The following is a 19837-nucleotide window of genomic DNA, read 5'->3' on the forward strand; positions in this document are numbered from 1 at the left end:
TGTCCTGTTGGCTGCTTTTCCCATCAGGCTTTTCGGTTAGCTATTTTAAATCGGGTTTTGGCCAAATTAATAGGGAATCAGCCATTTTAGGTGGCTACAAGAGGAAGGCCATTCAGCCCATCGGGTCTGCACCGATCCACTCCGCCCTATGCCCATAATCCCGTAATCCAACCTGCACATCCCTGGACACTATGGGGTACTTCTTTGGGCTGTGTGAGGAAAGCGGAGCACCTGGGCGAAACCCATGCAGAGATGGGGAGAACGCACAAACTCCCCACACAGGCAGTCACCCAAGGCCAGAATTGAACCCGGGTCCCTGGCGCTGTGAGGCAACAGTGCTAACCACTGTGCCACCCATAACAATGTTCCCATTACAATAGAGTCAACACAACCACAATCTTACACTAACCTCTCAACATCTTCGCTATCTTGAAAACCTTAGCTCAACTCTGTTAGATCTATGTTAGACACCTGGAGTATTGTGTTCAGTTTTGGTCTCCTTACCTGAGAAAGGACATACTGCCGCTGGAGGGTGTGCAGAGGAGATTCACTAGGTTAATCCCAGAGCTGAAGGGGTTGGATTACGAGGAGAGGTTGAGTAGACTGGGACTGTTCTCATTGGAAGTTAGAAGGATGAGGGGGAATTATGAAGGGAATAGATAGGATAGATGCGGGCAGGTTGTTTCCACTGGCGGGTGAAAGCAGAACTAGGGGGCATAGCCTCAAAATAAGGGGAAGTAGATTTAGGACTGAGTTTAGGAGGAACTTCTTCACCCAAAGGGTTGTGAATCTATGGAATTCTTTGCCCAGTGAAGCAGTTGAGGCTCCTTCATTAAATGTTTTTAAGATAAAGATAGATAGTTTTTTGAAGAATAAAAGGATTCAGGGTTATGGTGTTCAGGCCGGAAAGTGGAGCTGAGTCCACAAAAGATCAGCCATGATCTCATTGAATGGCGGAGCAGGCTCGAGGGGCCAGTTGGCCTACTCCTGCTCCTAGTTCTTATAGTTCTTATCTCCTCGGCATTCCTTGTTCAAGTGAAGAAACCTCTTGTGGCTTCTGTTTTTGTCACTTCCATTTAGAACATTCCTTTGTTGGTTCACATGTAGCAGAAGGGGCTCCAAACCAGATTTGACTGAGACACTGTAGTAATCAGTTCTAACTGCCCACTTCTTTCCTGCTTAATCACCAGCTGTGTTTTGAACAGAATGTAACTCTCATGTTTCTGATGTTACAACAGTGACCACACTCCAAAAGTAATACATTAGATGTGACACAATGTGTGTTTGTGAAAGGCGCTATAGCAATGCAATAGGGCATCATGGTAGCACAGTGGGTAGCACCATTGTTTCACAGCTCCAGGGTCCCTGGTTCGATTCCCGACTTGGGTCACTGTCTGTGTGGAGTCTGCACGTTCTTCCGCTGTCTGCGTGGGTTTCCTCCGGGTGCTCCGGTTTCCTCTCACAAGTCCCAAAAGACGTGCTGTTAGGTAATTCGGACATTCTGAATTCTCCCTCTGTGTACCTGAACAGGCGCTGGAATATGCCGACAAAGGGCTTTTCACAGTAACTTCATTGCCGTGTTAATGTAAGCCGACTTGTGACAATAAAGATTATTTTTTAAATATATATGTCTTTCATGCGTTCAAACGTTTGCCCATCGCTTCTGTCCTCTCGCACTCTGACCTATTTGGAGAGTGAGAGCTGCTCTCTGAACAGTGGGAGGGCTTGCAAAATCTGGTTTATTTGCAAAAACAAGGTCACCACTGTCACCCCATGGATTCCCCACCTGTACTTCAAAGCTTGGTAGAGAGGGAGAGAAAGATGAGAGAGTCCCTATCACTTGCTGTTTGCGCAACAGGCAGTTCGTAGGACATTCGGGTCAACTGACAAACATAGAGAGGTAAAAACATTCTAGAATTTGGTCTATTTTACTGTTAACGTTGTTTTAATGGCCTGTTGTCCCACAGCTTGGATCATTATTTTACACCAGTCTTTGGCATCGCTTTCAAATTAATTGAAGTAAGACAGCTTAGTTAGAATAACGTCTATTCGCTGCCAAATGTGACTTAGTGGTAGCACGCTGGTTTCTCGGTTGGAAGGTTTTAATTTCAACCCTCCATCCGGGGACTTGAGCACAAAATCAAGGCCTAAAACTCAGTGCGGTACTGAGGAAGTGCTGCGCTGTCTTCCAGCCCAGTGCGGTACCGGGGGGGTGCTGCGCTGTCTTCCAGAAGCAGCTGTTAAACTGAGGCCACCTATGGTCTATCGGGTGGGTAAAAGTGACCCCATGGCACTATTTTGAAGAGCAGAGGACTTCTTCCCAGCTGTCTTTGTCAATAATTATCCCCCAACAATCCGCAAAAGATTACCTGCTCGTTTTTCCTTTGCTGCTTGTGAGAGCTTGCTGTGAACATTTTTGTTTTACACTGTTCCTACGTTAACAAATTGAATTTGCTTCAAAAGCCTTTCATTAGCTGTGAAGTGCTTTGTGGCGTCCTCAGGGCAGGAGAAGCATTGCACAAACGCACATCTTTTTTTCTTTAACAAATTATGTACGGTATATTTTATCGATCAGATTTCACTTTTAAAAATTTATTTTTCTCATTTTCCTTATCCTTTCATGTCACGGATAATAACTGGGCCAGCATTTGTTGCCCATCCCGTATTGCCCTCACCGCTGCCTCTTGAACCCTGCAGTCCATGCCATAGATTATCATAGAATTTGAAATGAAATGAAATGAAAATCACTTATTGTCACAAGTAGGCTTCAAATGAAGTTACTGTGAAAAGCCCCTAGTCGCCACATTCCGGCGCCTGTTCGGGGAGGCTGGTACAGGAATTGAACCGTGCTGCTGGCCTGCCTGGTCTGCTTTCAAAGCCAGCGATTTAGCCCTGTGCTAAACAGCCCCAGTGCAGTGCAGACGGAGGCCATTCGGCCCATCGAGTCTGCACCGGCTCTCAGAAAGAGCACCCTACCCCAAGGTCAACACCTCCACCCTATCCCCATAACCCAGTAACCCCACCCAATACTAAGGGAAATTTTGGACACTAAAGGCAATTTATCATGGCCAATCCACCTAACCTGCATATCTTTGGACAGTGGGAGGAAACCGGAGCATCCGGGGGAAACCCACGCACACACGGAGAGGATGTGCAGACTCCGCACAGGCAGTGACCCAAGCCGGAATCGAACCTGGGACCCTGGAGCTGTGAAGCAATTGTGCTATCCACAATGCTACCGTGCTGCCCACCTGTGTTGGGTGTACGCCCGCGGTGCTCTTAGGAAGGGAATTTCAGGGTTTTGAGCCAGTGTGAGTAAAAGAATGGCGGTATAGTTTCACGTCTAGCTGGTGTGTGACTTGGAGGGGAAGTTGTAGGCAGTGGCGTTTCCATGCATTTGCTGCCCTTGTCCTTCTAGTTCGTGGAGGTTGTGGGTTTGGAAGGTGTTGCCGAAGGAGCCTTGGTGATTGCAGTGCACTTTGCGAATAGTGTACACTGCTGCTGCTACCGCGATGGAGTGCTGATCAAGCGGGCTGCTTTGTCCTAGACAGTGTTCAGGTTCTTGAGTATTGTTGGAGTTGCACTCATCCAAGCAAGTAGAGTGGATTCCACCACCTCCTGACTTGTGCCTTGTGGACAGGTCTGCTCTTGTAGCCACAGTACTTGTACGTCTGGTCCAGTTAAGATTCTGCTCAATGTAACTCTTAGGAGGTTGATAGTGGGGGTTACAGCTATACTAACACCATTGAATGTCAAGGGATGATGGTTAGATTTTCTGTTGCTGGAGGTAGTTATTGCTTGGCACTTTTGTGGCACAAATGTTTCGTGCCACTTATTAGTCCAAGCCTAAATGTTGTACATATTAGCATGGACTGCTTCAGTATCTGAAGAATTGCGAATGGTGCTGAACATTGTGCAATCATCAGTGAACATCCTAACTTCTGACTTTATGATGGAAGGAAGGTCATTGATGAATCAGTTGAAGATGGTTGGGCCTAGGACACTACCCTGAGGAACTCCTGCAGTGGTGCCTCGGAACTGAAATAATTGGTCTCCAACAAGAATGACCATCTTTTTTTGTATTAGGTATGACTCCCCCACCCAATGCAAGGTTTTTCCCCAATTCCGATTGATTCCAGTTTTGCTGGGGTTCCTTTCTGCCACACTCACTCAAATGCTGCCTTGATGTCCAGGTCAGTCACTCTCATCGCACCTCTTGCATTCAGCTCTTTTGTCCATGTTTGGCACCAAGAGGCTCTGGTGGAATACAGGCATGGTCAGTGAGCTAGTGTCTGTGCTGCTTTTTTAAAAATATATTTTAATTCAAATTTTTAACATATTTTCAACAAACCTTACAGAAATAAGAAAAAACAAAGAACACATAAATAAACATCTTATAGCTATGTCACGTATTCCCTCAATATACAAGCCCCCCATTAAACGATAATAAACACAGTAGTAAACACAAAGTACACCCCCCTCGCCCACCCCCCCCCCCCCCCCCCCCTGCCCCGGGTTGCTGCTGCTGCTGACCACCTCCTAACGCTCCGCTAGAAAGTCTAGGAGCGGTTGCCACCGCCTGAAGAACCCTTGCACAGATCCTCTGAAGGCAAATTTTACCCTCTCCAACTTAATGAACCCTGCCATGTCGCTGATCCAGGCTTCCACGCTTGAGGGCCCCGCATCCTTCCACTGTAGCAGAATCCTCCGCCGGGCTACCAGGGACGCAAAGGCCAGAATACCGGCCTCTTTCGCCTCCTGCACTCCCAGCTCGTCTGATACCCCAAATAGTGCGAGCTCCCAACTCGGCTTAACCCAGGTGTTTACCACCTTAGACACCGTCCTCGCAACGCCCCTCCAGAACTCATCCAGCGCTGGGCACGCCCAGAACATATGGGCATAATTTGCTGGGCTCCCCGAACACCTCACTCACCTGTCCTCCACTCCAAAAAAACGACTCAGCCTTGCCCCAGTCATGTGCGCCCTGTGCAGAACCTTAAATTGTATCAGGCTAAGCCTGGCGCAAGAGGAGGAAGAATTTACCCTACCCAGGGCGTCCGCCCACGTACCCTTGTCTATCTCCTCCCCCAGCTCCTCCTCCCATTTACCTTTCAGCTCCTCCACCGAGGCCGCCTCCTCCTCCTTCATCTCCTGGTAGATCGCGAGACCTTGCCTTCTCCAACCCACATCCCCAAGAGCACCCTATCCTGGATCCTACGTGCTGGCAGCAGTGGAAATCCCCTCACCTGCCGTCTTACAAACACCTTTACCTATAGTACGAAGTCTTACAACACCAGGTTAAAGTCCAACAGGTTTGTTTCGATGTCACTATCTTTCGGAGCGCTGCTCCTTCCTCAGGTGAATGAAGAGGTATGTTCCCCCGGAGGAATTCATCAGGCAAATGAGGCTCCGGGAATTCTTCCACAGACCCCAAGAGGCCAACAGCGAACCCAAGCAGACTATCAATGAACCGGAACAGCAGACCGAGAGATCTGCGGTGCGGCAACCGAAGAGGAAAGAGTCGAATTGGACCCCTCCGGAAGGCCGCTGCCTTAGACTCGACATGTATGCTCAAGCCGTCAGGAGTCGCGTCAATGCCAGATTCATCAGTCGCATTCACAAGACAGCCCCGAACGTCACCCAAGCACAACGCAATGCCATCCGCGCTCTCAAGACCAATCGCAGCATCGTCATCAAACCAGCAGACAACAGCAAACTACCCAGTCTTCAGAACAGTGATCACGACACCACACAACCCTGCCGTGGCAATCTCTGCAAGGCGTGCCAGATCATTGACATGGATACCACTATTACACGTGAGAACACCACCCACCAGGTACGCGGTACGTACTCGTGCGACTCGGCCAACGTTGTCTACCTCATACGCTGGAGGAAAGGATGTCCCGAAGCGTGGTACATTGGCGAGACCATGCAGACGCTGCGACAAAGATTGAACGGACATCGCGCAACAATCACCAGGCAGGAATGTTCCCTTCCAGTCGGAGAACACTTCAGCAGTCAAGGGCATTCAGCCTCTGATCTCCGGGTAAGCGTTCTCCAAGGCGGCCTTCAGGACGCGCAACAATGCAGAATCGCCGAGCAGAAACTTATAGCCAAGTTCCGCACACATGAATGCGGCCTCAACCGGGACCTGGGATTCATGTCACATTACATTCATCCCCCACCATCAGACTTGAGAAATCCTACCAACTGTCCTGGCTTGATGTAATTCACACCTCTTTAACCTGGGGTTACCCCATCTCTGGATCTGAAAAGATTTAATCACCTGCTAATGGTCGCATTCCAAGCATTGTTTGGCATCTTTGAATTTGTCTATATATGTGTTTCTGGAACATACCTCTTCATTCACCTGAGGAAGGAGCAGCGCTCCGAAAGCTAGTGACATCGAAACAAACCTGTTGGACTTTAACCTGGTGTTGTAAGACTTCGTACTGTGCTCACCCCAGTCCAACGCCGGCATCTCCACATCATGGTTCCCATCTATAAACAGGTCCCCCATCCTTCTAATACCTGTCCTGTGCCAGCTCAGGAACCCCCCATCCATTCTCCCCGGGACAAACCAATGGTTCTCTCGGATCGGGGACCACACCGAAGCCTCTGCCTCCCCCTTGTGGCGTCTCCACTGCCCCCAAATTTTGAGGGTCGCCGCCACCACTGGACTCGTGGTGTACCTTGTCGGCGGGAGTGGCAGTGATGCCGTCACCAGCGCTCTCAGGCTCGTGCTCACACAGGACGCCATCTCCAGCCTCTTCCACGACGTCCCCTATTCCTCCATTACCCACATCGCCACATTGGCAGCCCAGTAATACCCACACAGATTAGGCAACGCTAGCCCTCCTCTGTCCTTGCTCCATTCCAGAAACACCTTTATCACCCTCGGGGTCCTTTTCGCCCATACAAACCCCATGATGCTCCTGCTGACCCGCTTAAAAAAGGCCTTAGGGATCAGGATGGGGAGGTACTGGAATATAAAAAGGAACCTCGGGAGCATCATCATCTTCACCGACTGTAGCCTACCCGCCAGGGAGAGTGGCAGCATATCCCACCTTTTAAACTCCTCCTCCATCTGCTCCACCAGCCTCGTCAAGTTGAGCTTGTGTAGGGCCTCCCAGCTCCTGGCCACCTGGATCCTCAGATACCGAAAACTCCTTTCCGCCCTCTTCAGTGGAAGCTCATCTATCCCCCTTCCCTGGTCCCCTGGGTGTATCACGAAGAGCTCACTCCCCCCCCCCAGTTCCTGGACTCCCTCAAAGCCATCGCCAAAGGTTCAGTTGCCAACGCAAATAGCAGGGGGGATAGGGGGCACACCTGCCTCGTCCCCCAGTACAGCCGAAAGTATTCCGACCCCCTCCGATTTGTGGCCACACTGGCCACCAGGGCTTCATACAGTAACCTAACCCAATAACGAACCTATCCCCGAACCCGAACCTCCTCAACACTTCCCCCACTCCACCCTATTGAAGGCCTTCTCCACATCCATAGCGGCCACTATCTCCGCTTCCCCCTCCACTGCAGGCATCATGATTACATTTAGGAGCCTCCGCACATTGGTGTTTAGCTGCCTTCCCTTCACGAAACCCGTCTGGTCCTTGTGGATCACTCCCGAAACACAGTCCTCAATTCTGGTAGCCAACACCTTCGCTAACAGCTTCGCATCCACGTTGAGGAGCGAGATTGGCCTATACGACCCACACTGTAAAGGGTCCTTGTCTCGCTTCAAGATCAGCGAGATCAGTGCCCTGGACATCGTCGGGGGTAGGGCCCCCCCTCCCTCACTTTATTGAAAGTCCTCACCAGTAGTGGGCTCAACAGGTCCATATACTTCCTGTAAAATTCCTCCGGGAACCCATCTGGCCCCGGTGCCTTCCCCGCCTGTATACTCCCCAGCCCCTCAGTCAGCTCCTCCAGCCCGACCGGTGCCCCAAGCCCAGCCACCTGCTCCTCCTCCACCCTCAGGAACCTCAGTCGATCCAAAAATCAATGCATTCCCCCCTCCTCCGTCGGGGGCTCAGACCTATACAGCCCCTCATAGAAGTCTCTAAAGACCCCATTTATCCCCACCGCACTCCGCACCGTGTTCCCCCCTTTATTCCTAACTCCCCCAATCTCCCTCGCTGCCTCCCGCTTCCGAAGCTGGTGTGCCAATATCCGGCTCGCCTTCTCCCCGTATTCATACACCGCCCCTTGCGCCTTCCTCCACTGCACCTCCGCCTTCTTGGTAGTCAACAGGTCAAACTCGGCCTGGAGGCTTCGTCGCTCCTTGAGTAGTCCCTCCTCGGGGACCTCTGCATACCTCCTATCCACCCTAAAATCTCCCTCACCAATCTCTCCCTCTCTCTCCTCTCCTTCTTCTCCTTGTGGGCCCGAGTGGAGATTAGCTCTCCCCTAATCACCGCCTTCAGCACCTCCCAGACCACCCCTACCTGCACCTCCCCATTATCGTTCACCTCTAGGTATCTTTCAATGCACCCCTGATCCGCCCGCTCACCTCCTCATCCGCCAACAAACCCACCTCCAGGTGCTACAGCAGGCGCTGGTCCCTCTCCTCCTCTAGCTCGAGCTCCACTCAATGCGAGGCATGGTCTGAGATGGCTATGGCCGAATACTCCGTGTCCTCCACCCTCGGGATCAGCGTCCTGCTCAAAACGAAGAAGACAATCCGGGTGTAGGCTTTATGGACGTGGGAAAAGAAAGAGAATTCCCTGGCCCGGGCCTAACAAACCTCCATGGGTCCACTCCTCCCATCTGGTCCATAAACCCTCTCAACACCTTGGCCGCCGCCGGCCTCTTACCCGTCCTGGATCTAGAGCGGTCCAATGCTGAATCCAAGACCGTATTAAAGTCCCCCCCCCATTATCAAACTCCCTGCCTCCAGGTCCGGAATCTGGCCCAACATGGGCCGCATAAATCCGGCATCGTCCCAATTCAGGGCATACACATTCACCAAGACCACCCGCACCCCCTGCAGCTTACCGCTCACCATCACATACGTACCTCCATTGTCTGCCACGATGTTCAGAGCCTCAAACGACACCCGCTTCCCCACCAAAATCGCCACCCCTCTTTGCGTCCAACCCCGAGTGGAAAACCTGCCCTACCCACCCCTTTCTCAGCCTAACCTGGTCTGCTACCCTCAAATGCGTCTCCTGGAGCATAAACATATCTGCCTTCAGTCCCTTCAGGTGCGCGAACACACGCCCTCTTGACCAGCCCGTTCAGGCCTCTCACATTCCAAGTTATCAGCCGGATCAGGGGGCTGCCCGCAACCCCCCCCCCCCCCAACCTCCCCCCCTGCTGATTAGCCATCTCCCTTTCTAGGCCAGCCGCGTGCCCGCGCCTCCTGCACTCTCCGTTCCCCCCAGTGGCAGACCCCCGCCCCGACTGACTTTCTCTTCAGGCTCCAGCTCCCCTTTGGCCAATGCAGCAGCAACCCAGTTCCCCCCCCCCCCCCCCACCCCCCCCACCCCCCCCCCCCCAGCTAGGCCTCCCCCCAGATGCATTGCTCCCCCCATAGTACTCCCGCAAGTCAGCTGTTTCCTGCTGATCCCGGACGCTCCCGCCACTCCATCGACCCCCCCCAGTGTGAGAATCTCCCCCCCCCACTCCTGTCCATCTGCGGGCGCTCCTCTCCAGCACCACCCCCCCTGACCCCGCCCCCTTCCCTAGCGCGGGAGAAAAACCCGCGCTTTCCACCAAGCCGGCCCCGCCCCCTCAGGCGCAGCTCCCTTTCGCGGCCTGATCCCAGCTCCCCCACCTCGGGCCTCCCCCCCCCCCCCAAAAGGGGCCCCCTCTTCCAACCACCGACGCCCACACTCTCACCAAACCCCCACTACGAACCATTTCATCCCACCCCACCCAGCACCCAAAAAGAAAACAGTACCAAAGAGAAAAGAACATCCCCCCAAAGCACAACAATCACATCAATCCCCTCGCAACCGACCCTCAATCCGAGTCAAACTTTTCAGCCTGGATAAAGGTCCATGCCTCCTCCGGCGTCTCGAAGTAGTGGTGGCGGTCCTTGAAAGTGACCCACAGTCGCGCCGGCTTCAACATTCCAAATTTCACCCCCTTCCGATGCAGAGCTGCCTTAGCCCGATTGTACCCGGCCCTCTTCTTGGCCACCTCCGCGCTCCAGTTGTGGTATATCCGGACCTCTGCATTCTCCCACCTGCTGCTCCGCTCCTTCTTTGCCCACCTTAAGACACACTCCCTGTCCACGAAGCGGTGGAACCGTACCAGCACCGCCCACGGCGGCTCGTTGGGCTTGGCCTCCTCGCCAGCACTCGGTAGGCCCCCTCCAGCTCCAGGGACCCCGGGGAGGCCCCGCGCCCATTAACGTGTTCAGCATCGTGACCACATATGCTACAACATCCGACCCCTCCACTCCCTCCGGGAGACACAGAATCCACAGGTTCTTCCTCCTCGACCGGTTCTCCATGTCCTCGAACTTCTCCTGCCATTTCTTATGCAGCGCCTCGTGCGCCTCTACCTTCCCCGCCAGGCTCAAGATCTTGTCCTCGTTCTCCGAGGCCTTTTGCCGCACCGCCCGGAACGCCGCCCCTTGGGCCTTCTGGGTCTCGAGCAACTTGTCTATCGAAGCCTTCATCGGCTCCAACAGCTCTGCCTTCAATTCCGTGAAGCAGCGCTGGAAAAACTCCTGCTGTTCCTGCGCCCACTGCGCCCACGCTGCCTGGTCTCCACCCGCCGCCATCTTGATTTTCCTCCCTCGCACTTTTCGCTGCTCCAAAACTACTTTTTTCACCGCTCCACTCCTGGTCCAATCCATACAGTGCCGGGGAAATGTTACTATCACCTTCCCACACTGGGAACCGTCGAACAAATGCCACAGGGGGCCCTAAAAAGAGCCCAAAGGTCCGTTTCTGTCGGGAGCTGCCGAACGTGCGACCTAGCTCCGCATAGCCGCAACCGGAAGTCGACATAGCCCCACTATTAGAGAATCCCGCCCAAGAAAGTTCCATAAGGTCCTGTTCAGTGGCATTAGCAGTGAGGAGCAGAGAGATACTCCAAAAAGGCAAATCTGCAGAGAGCAGATGGAAAGGGCAGTGGACTGATGAAAAGTCTGAGATCCAAGGTGACCCGAAGTTTGGTGACTCCTTAACTAGGGGTCTGCAAGGCAGCGGTGTTCTGTTGGCAGAGCTGAGTACCTGAGAGATTCCGTGGAAAAGAAGTTTGAACGCATGTGGTATTCCAGAGTGGAGAAATTCCGGAAGAAGAGGTTAAAAGCTTGGAGGTGGATTCCTGGTGACGACATCCGAAAGAAAGCGTCATTTGGGAGAACATTCTAAGGCGTGTTCTTTGAGAGTGCAGGTTGGATACTCTTGTGTGGAAGACAGAGTTCCAGTGAGAATTGGGAAGAATTGCTGAGGAATCTGTAGAAATTGCCTGGGTGGCATTTGCCCCTTGGTTTCAGAGTGTGGGGTGTCTAACCACATTCACAGCCTGGTTTATATGGACTGTGTCTTTACTGAGAAAATTAGAATATAAGATATATTCTGTAAACTGTATTATCCTTACAAATGTAAAGATATCTGTAAAGGTATAGATGGGGTGAAGGAATAATTAATCCTTTCTTGTTTATTGAATGTTTTATTCTTTTATTGAAAGTTCATCAGCTGACTCCTGTGATTCTATTCAGCAACTGCTTTTCACATATCTAAACGAAAAATAAAAGTTAGGGGGCAGAATTCTCCAACTTCGGGATGCTCCATTTTGCCAACAGCTTGGGGGTTCCCCCACGGTGTGGGGCTGCCCCACAATGGGAAACTCCATTGACCAGCTGGTGAAACGGAGAATCCCGATGGCACGCTGCACCAGAAATCTGGCACGGTGGGACGTAGAAACCCGCCCAGGATCTACCAAGTCGGTTTCCACTCTAAGATCAGACTTGCTGAGTAGTAACACCAGTAGGGATCGTAACAAAAGGTTAAGTGTTATGGACAGGAATTAGAGAGAACTGTAACCCCAGTTTCCTTCCCTTACTTTCTGTAATCTGTCTGGTTTTTTTATTCGGGAAGATGTGTGTGCTTCATAACCCCTGAGTGTATGGTTAATTTGAATAACCAGAAGCAAGCTTTTGTCTGTTTAAATGAAGAGAAATAATTATTCATATGCTCACTTCAAAAATCTAATACTACATTACTCGTTCACCTACACACACGCACGCACACACACACAAATGCACTTGAGGAAAAATATAGTCGAAGAGGATAATGCACTTTTAAAAGTTATAAAAAAGGAATAATTCATGGGCTGGATTCTCCACTGCCGGGATTCTCTGTTTTGCTGGCAGCCCGGGGATTTCCAGACGGGGTGGGGCTGCCCCACAATGGGAAACCCCAATGGCTGGCTGGCAAGACGGAGAGTCCCGGGGTCACGCCGCACGGGACGGAGAATCCCGGGGTCACGCCGCACGGGACGGAGAATCCCGCCCCATAGCTCCAGAGATTGATTCATCTCATGCCTGGTGAAGGAGAGGATTTTTCCATAGCCAGGAGAATTTAATATCCAAAGATGGTTACCAAGTCTTTGCAGGATTTCCTCAAAGGGGTAGAGTTTTACTTCGTCACCCAGTTAGTTGTTTGATGCCTTATTGCTCGGAGATCAAGATTCTGTACTTGTGAACTTGAAAATGAACAGATTTGGAGATTTTACCATATTGTAGTCTCCAGCTTTGGGCATAGGCATTTGCTGATGTTTTGTTTGCAGACTGAATGGTTACTCCTTAGTTCTTGAAGCAATTAAAATTGGTATCGGGGGACAGTTTTGATCAGGTGGCCACATGATCAATACCACAATTGTCCACTTGGAATGATGTGAAGTTCGAAGACATTGCCACATAATAGTGAATTGAGTGACCAGTTTACCTGTCTGTAGGGGTAACAGTACATTTTGAGAGAGAAGCATTGGCCAGGAGATTGCAAAAACACCAGCTTTACAATGAATAGTGTCAAAATATGACCAGTAAGGTCTTAGTTTGATGTTTTATTCAAAAAAGCCCTCCAACAATGCAACCTTTCCTCAGTGCTGCTCCAAAGTGTCAGCCTGAATTGCAGGCTCAAATCATGGAAGACACAAAGGTTGGTGGAATTGTGAATAGCGATGAGGACTGTCAGAGAAAAAAGCAGGATATAGATCGGTTGGAGACATGGGCAGAGAGATGGCAGATGGAGTTCAATCCAGATAAATGTGAGGTAATGTATTTTGGGAGGTCTAATACAGGTGGTAAATATACAATAAATAGCAGAACCCTTAAGAGTATTGAATTACAGAGGGATCTGGGTGTACAGGTCCAGAGGTCACTGGAAGTGGCAATGCAACTGGATAAACTGGTCAAGAAGACATATGGTTCACAGTGTCGAGGTCCCAAGTTCGATCCCGGCACTGGGTCACTGTCTGCGTCGAGTTTGCACATTCTCCCCGTGTTTCCGTGGGTTTCGCCCCCAAAACCCAAAAGATGTGCAGGGTAGGTGGATTGGCCACGCTAAATTGCCCCTTAATTGGAAAAAATGAATCGGGTACTCTAAATTTATAAATGAAAAAAAAGAAGGCATACGGCATGCTTGCCTTCATCGGACGGGGCATTGAGTATGAAAATTGCAAATTATGATGAAGCTGTACAGAACCTTAGTTAGGCCATACTTGGAATATAGTGTTCAATTCTGGTCGCCGCACTACCAGAAGGATTGGGTAGGATTGAGAGAGTACAGAAGAGGTTTACCAGATGTTGCCTGCCCTGGAGGGTAGTTGCTATGAGGAGAGGATGGATAAACTCGGTCTGTTCTCACTGGAACGACAGAGGTTGACTGGTGACCTGATAGAAGTCTACAAAATCATGAGGGGCATGGGCAGAGTGGAAGAGTCAATTACTAGGGGACATAGGTTTAAGGTGCAAAGAGCAAAGTTTAGAGGAGATGTGCGAGGGAAGTTTTTACACAGAGGGTGGTGGGAGCCTGCGACTCGTTGCTGGGGAGAGTGGGGGGGGGGGGGTGTCTTGAAGCAGGTACGGTAGTCACATTTGAGGGGCATCTTGACAAATATGTGAATAGGATGGGAATAGAAGGATATGGACTCCGGAAGTACGGAAGGTTTGAGGTTAGACGGGCAGTATGGTTGGCGCAAGCTTAGAGGGCCGAAGGGCCTGTTCCTGGGTTGTACTTTTCTTTGTTCTTTGAAAGCACAAACTTCAGATTTACAAGAAAGAGGGCTCACCATCGAAACAAGTTAATACTTATCCCAGACTTTCAGTAGATCAGCATAACAGGAACACGGTGAGACAATTCAGCCCCTCTTTGTTCTGTCAGTCAATTAGATCATGGCCGACCTGTATTTTCACACTGTTTGCCCAATTTCTTTCCACATTCTTTACTGCCCTCACATATTCTGTCTGGGTTGTGAAATCCGTAATTCACTGCACCTTGAGAGCATTTTCAGGGAGAGAATTGGAGATTATTTTTGTGTTTTTCTGGGGTTTTTATTTGTCCTTTTCACAAACCATAAGATAAACCACTTTTGTTTTGGGATTATTACGGCTTCTGCAACATTTACAAAGGCTTTTATAAAGACAGTCAGCTTTAATCAGCTATTGAGGTCGCTTTAATGTCACCTTTATATTTGCTTTTCTTTTCATGCTCTTCCAAGGTTTCACGAATTACAAAAGGCTTGGACTAAGATTGGGAGGAGGCAATGGGAAAAGAAGTCTCACAACTATTTTGTGACTTGTTTAATGTACCAAATTGTCGTTCAAAGATCCCAAAAGTTTCCAACTGTTAATAAATAACTATTTACTCGTCAACCTTTTAAGGTGGATTTGTAGCTAATTCTAGTTTAAAGCCTTTGGCTAAACACTGCGTGAAAGGTTTTGGGGAGAAATGTCGAAGGCCAATTTGCTCTAACCTTTAATTCGAGGTACCCAGATTTCCCCAATAAATCAAAGGACTTGTGATAAAACAAATTCTGCCTGGTTTGCAGGAAGAAGTGTCTTGGTGTGCTCGAGTGATGAAAAGCACTTTTCCCAGACGACTCGCAAATCCGGAACCAACGACAGTGAAAATAAATTGTGCAATGCACTCAATTGCATAAAATGCTGAAGTCCTTATTTTGTTTATGTAAACATATCTCACTTATTCGAGTATTTCACAAACAGAAAATGCTACTTATGCAAATGTTTGGCCTTGAGGTTCATTCCCACTTGCCTTGCACTAAAATCCTGTTCCAACCAACACTTAGCGCCACGGTGGCACAGTGGTTAGCACGGCTGCCTCACAGCATCAGGGAGCCGGGTTCGATTCTGACCTTGGGTGATTGTGGCGTTTGAAGATTCTCCCCTTCTCTGGGTGTTCCGGTTTCCTCCCACAGTCCAAAGATGGTCAGGTCAGGTGGATTGGCCACGCTAAATTTCCCCTTAGTATCCAAAAGGTTTATGTGGGGTTATGGGAATAGAGCTGAGGGAGTAGGGTCCTCTTTCGGAGGGTCGGTGCAGAATCTATGGGCCGAATGGCCTCGCTCTGCACAGTAGGGATTCTATGATTCTAGCACTTTAACAAGGCAAATATTTCCCTGTCCAGGGCTGGACACATAACTAACACTCACCCTACTTGTCTCTTGCAGATAAAGAGCTTCAGGTTCTCTTGGCTCACATTCAGCAGTCGGAAGAAATGGGAGCGACAATCGTTCAGATTCTCTGTCTATTGTTGGCCTTCCTGGGAGTGATCCTTACCTCTGTTTCCTTGACATCCAATGAGTGGAGGATATCCAGCACATCTACCACACTAATTACGACCATCTGGATCTATGATGGTCTCTGGAATGTATGCTCTGCCAATGCTATGGGTATAGTACAGTGTACCCATTACACCTCCTTGCTCTCCTTGCACTGTAAGTGGCAACATTCCTGAATTTCTGGTCATGTGTCCGATTTAAAAAATGCTCAAGGGGAATTTATATCCATTTCGCAAACAGACCCTTTCTGAAGCCGAGCAGACCTCCAGTGATGTTGCTTTTGCCAAAGACGCACAGGCTGGAAAATTCCTCGCAGCTGCTCACACTCCACTGAAGGTGTGGCCAGAAACCACACTCACCAATGTCAAGGGATGCCCTGATGCAGTTCAGGCCAAGTTATGGCAGTGGAGCATGAGCTGTCTCCGGGAAATGTTTTCCTCCATCGTTTTGGTGCCTTTGGGTGATTGTTGATTTACTGTGACTGAATAAGTCAAATCCTTAAATGATTAAAGGGTTTTCTGGGGATTTTCACCAGCACTTGCAGTACTGAATTCTATAAATCTGTCCCATATTCTGTGAAAATCATAAAAGTGTGTGGAAAGGTATACCAGTTAGAGGCAAGTAACTAAACTTAAAGTGTAGCGGTTAAGGCAGCACCTTGGTTCTGATGGTATCTGCATCACTGGAGTATCACAGTTAATTCGAGTGAGGTTGTGGAGGGGGTGTGCTTTTATCATTCTGCGCACTCTCCTTTATGCATGTATTATATTTCCAGAACGAATGTGTGCACTTGCCTCTCGTGTTGCGTGCCCCATTGCAGGGGTTTTGGAATAGTGCCATTTTTGACAAAAGGTGGGTGGAAATCCTCCAGTCCTAGATAAGAATGCCTAGCCTCTGGTATTTATTAGTCTTAGGTGGGCTTTATTGACATTAGAAATTGTTCCTCACTTTGGCGCATCTGGAGATGGTCCTTGTCGTGTTAAGCACGTTGAGATAACACGGGCTGCAACTGGATGCAGCTATAACTCAAGTAGACTCCAGACCTTGAAGTTAGTTCAACTTGATTTATTGAACTTGTCACACAGTTAGCACAGTTCTCTGTGAGTTCGACACTCTGCTAACCTAGATGTGATTTCTCTATCCAGACTGAACCAGACTAGCTCTTCTCCACGTGCGTATGTGATATGTACGCCGGACTCACTCTGTAGATGTCCCTAGTAGAAAGAGGTGGAGTGTGAGTGCCTCATGCCTTTTATAGTGGGAAACCACCTCCCAAGTGTTCTGCCTGCTGATTGGTTATGTCCTGTTCCCTGTGCTCATTAGCTGCCTGTCTGTACCTCATTAAGTGCCTGTCTGCATATCATGACAGTCCTGGGCATTATGCAGAAGTGAATATTGGAGTTTGGAAGGGCAGTGGCGCTGTTACGGCCTGGAAGTGTTGGAAGATGAATCGTTGGTCTGCAATCACTGCAGAAATGTGATGCCGAAGTTGAACAAAGCTAGGGGTGAAATGTAGGGCTTGGTCCAGTGAGTTCCTAGTGAAATGAGAGAGAAGATATGGGCTGCTATTCTTCAGTGGTGCCAACGGCGGGCATCATAGCGTGCAGGACCAGGAAATGCGGCCAATAGTCAGGGGCGGGATCCTCTGGCCCTGTGCCGGGCCTGGGGGACGCGATTCACATGATACCGCCCCGACGTCGGTCCGCCGATTCTCCGGTGACCGGAGAATCGGCACCATTGGAGCCGTCGCAGTCAGCACGGCGCCAGTTGAGGGCCGCTCTACACGCACCCCCCCTGGTGATTCTCCGCGCACGATGGGACGAGTGCCCGCCGAGTCCAGCCGGCCATTCACATGTGGTCCTACCCGGCGGGACCTCGGCATCCATGTTGCAGGGGACGGCCTGTTGTGGGGAAGGGAGGATCCGAACCCGGGGGGGGAGGCCTCCATGGTGGCCAAGGCGGGAGGCCTTGACAGAAATCTTTGGATCCTCACGGTCTTCAGGTGATGTCCCGGAGGACTGGAGAATAGCAAATGTTGTTCCTTTGTTTAAGAAGGGTAGCAAGGATAGTCCAGGGAACTACAGGCCGGTGAGCCTTATGTCAGTGGTAGGGAAATTACTGGAGAGAATTCTTCGAGACAGGATCTACTCCCATTTGGAAGCAAATGGACGTATTAGTGAGAGGCAGCATGCTTTTGTGAAGGGGAGGTCGTGTCTCACTAACTTGATAGAGTTTTTCGAAGTGGTCACAAAGATGATTGATGCAGGTAGGGCAGTGGATGTTGTCTATATGGACTTCAGTAAGGCCTTTGACAAGGTCCCTCATGGTCGACTGGTACAAATGGTGAAGTCACACGGGATCAGGGGTGAACTGGTGGATACAAGGTGGATACAGAACTGGCTAGGTCATAGAAGGCAGAGAGTAGGGTGCTTTTCTAATTGGAGGGCTGTGACTAGTGTGTTCCGCAGGGATCAGTGATGGGACCTTTGCTGTTCGTAGTATATCTAAATGATTTGGAGGAAAATGTAACTGGTCTGATTAGTAAGTTTGCAGACGACACAAAGGTTGGTGGAATTGCGGATAGCGATGAGGACTGTCAGAGGATACAGCAGGATTTAGATCGTTTGGAGACTTGGGCGGCGAGATGGCAGATGGAGTTTAATCCGGACAAATGTGAGGTAATGCATTTTGGAAGGTCTAATGCAGGTAGGGAATATACAGTGAATGGTAGAACCCTCAAGAGTATTGAAAGTCAGAGAGATCTAGGTGTACAGGTCCACAGGTTACTGAAAGGGGCAACACAGGTGGAGAAGGTAGTCAAGAAGGCATACGGCATGCTTGCCTTCATTGGCCGGGGCATTGAGTATAAGAATTGGCAAGTCATGTTGCAGCTGTATAGAACCTTAGTTAGGCCACACTTGGAGTATAGTGTTCAATTTTGGTTGCCACACTACCAAAAGGATGTGGAGGCTTTAGAGAGGGTGCAGAAGAGATTTACCAGGATGGTGCCTGGTATGGAGGGCATCAGCTATGAGGAGCGGTTGAATAAACTCAGTTTGTTCTCACTGGATCGACGGAGGTTGAGGGGGCGACCTGATAGAGGTCTACAAAATTATGAGGGGCACAGACAGAGTGGATAGTCAGAGGCTTTTCCCCAGGGTAGAGGGGTCAATTTCTTGGGGGCATAGGTTTAAGGTGCGAGGGACAAGGTTTAGAGGAGATGTGTGAGGCAAGTTTTTTACACAGAGGGTAGTGGGTGCCTGGAACTCGCTGCCGGAGGAGGTAGTGGAAGCAGGGACGATAGTGACATTTAAGGGGCATCTTGGCAAATACATGAATAGGATGAGAATAGAGGGATACGGACCCAGGAAGTGTAGAAGATTGTAGTTTAGACAGGCAACATGGTCGGCACAGGCTTGGAGGGCCGAAGGGCCTGTTCCTGTGCTGTACTTTTCTTTGTTCTTTGTTCTTTGTTCTGGCCCGCGATCGGGGCCTACCGATCGGCAGGCGGACTTATCCTGGTGGGGGCCTATGTTCCTCCGCGCTGGGATCCTGTAGCTTTCCGCCATGTTACGTCGGTGCGGGCGCGGAGAAGGCAACCCATGCGCATGCACAAATTTGTGCCAGCTGTGGCGCGCATGCTGCGAATTTGCGCCGGCCGTAGCACGCATGCGCGGACCTGCGGCGCCTTTCCTGACGACGGTATTGGCAGCTGGAGCAGTGAGGCTCTCCAGTGCCGTGCTGGCCCCCAGTGCAGCGCAGGATCACTGCTCCTAGGGGCCTGTTGACGCCGACGTAAAATGCTCCAGCGTTTACGACGGCGTCAACACTTAGCCCCAGGATCAGAGAATCCCACCCCAGTTTTCCACCGGCAGGAAAACAGCTTGCGATTTTGCCCTCCGACTTTCATGGTTGCCCATCCCACCATAACGGGAAATGCATTGACATGGGAGCCTTCAAGAGGCAGGAGCGGCATTGCCAACCTCAGCGTACTCAGGGCAGTATACTTGGAATGTTGCAAGGCCCCTCAAGGAGGACAATCATCGATCACTGGTTCTCACTTAACCATCTTAGGACT

The 19837-nt window shown here is 50.3% G+C and overlaps 1 protein-coding gene across 1 annotated transcript in view; it reads left to right on the forward strand.

Moving 5' to 3' along the window:
• Positions 1-1781: 1781 nt before the first annotated feature.
• Positions 1782-19837, forward strand: part of LOC140390051 (claudin-15-like) — an 82296-nt gene continuing 64240 nt past the window's right edge. The window contains exons 1-2 of the mRNA XM_072474909.1: positions 1782-1900; positions 15649-15915. Coding sequence (XP_072331010.1) covers positions 15696-15915 — 220 coding nt within the window. The 5' untranslated portion in view covers positions 1782-1900; positions 15649-15695. The remainder of the gene's footprint in view (positions 1901-15648; positions 15916-19837) is intronic.

The sequence above is a fragment of the Scyliorhinus torazame genome, chromosome 14, assembly GCF_047496885.1.
Source record: "Scyliorhinus torazame isolate Kashiwa2021f chromosome 14, sScyTor2.1, whole genome shotgun sequence".
Taxonomy (NCBI): domain Eukaryota; kingdom Metazoa; phylum Chordata; class Chondrichthyes; order Carcharhiniformes; family Scyliorhinidae; genus Scyliorhinus; species Scyliorhinus torazame.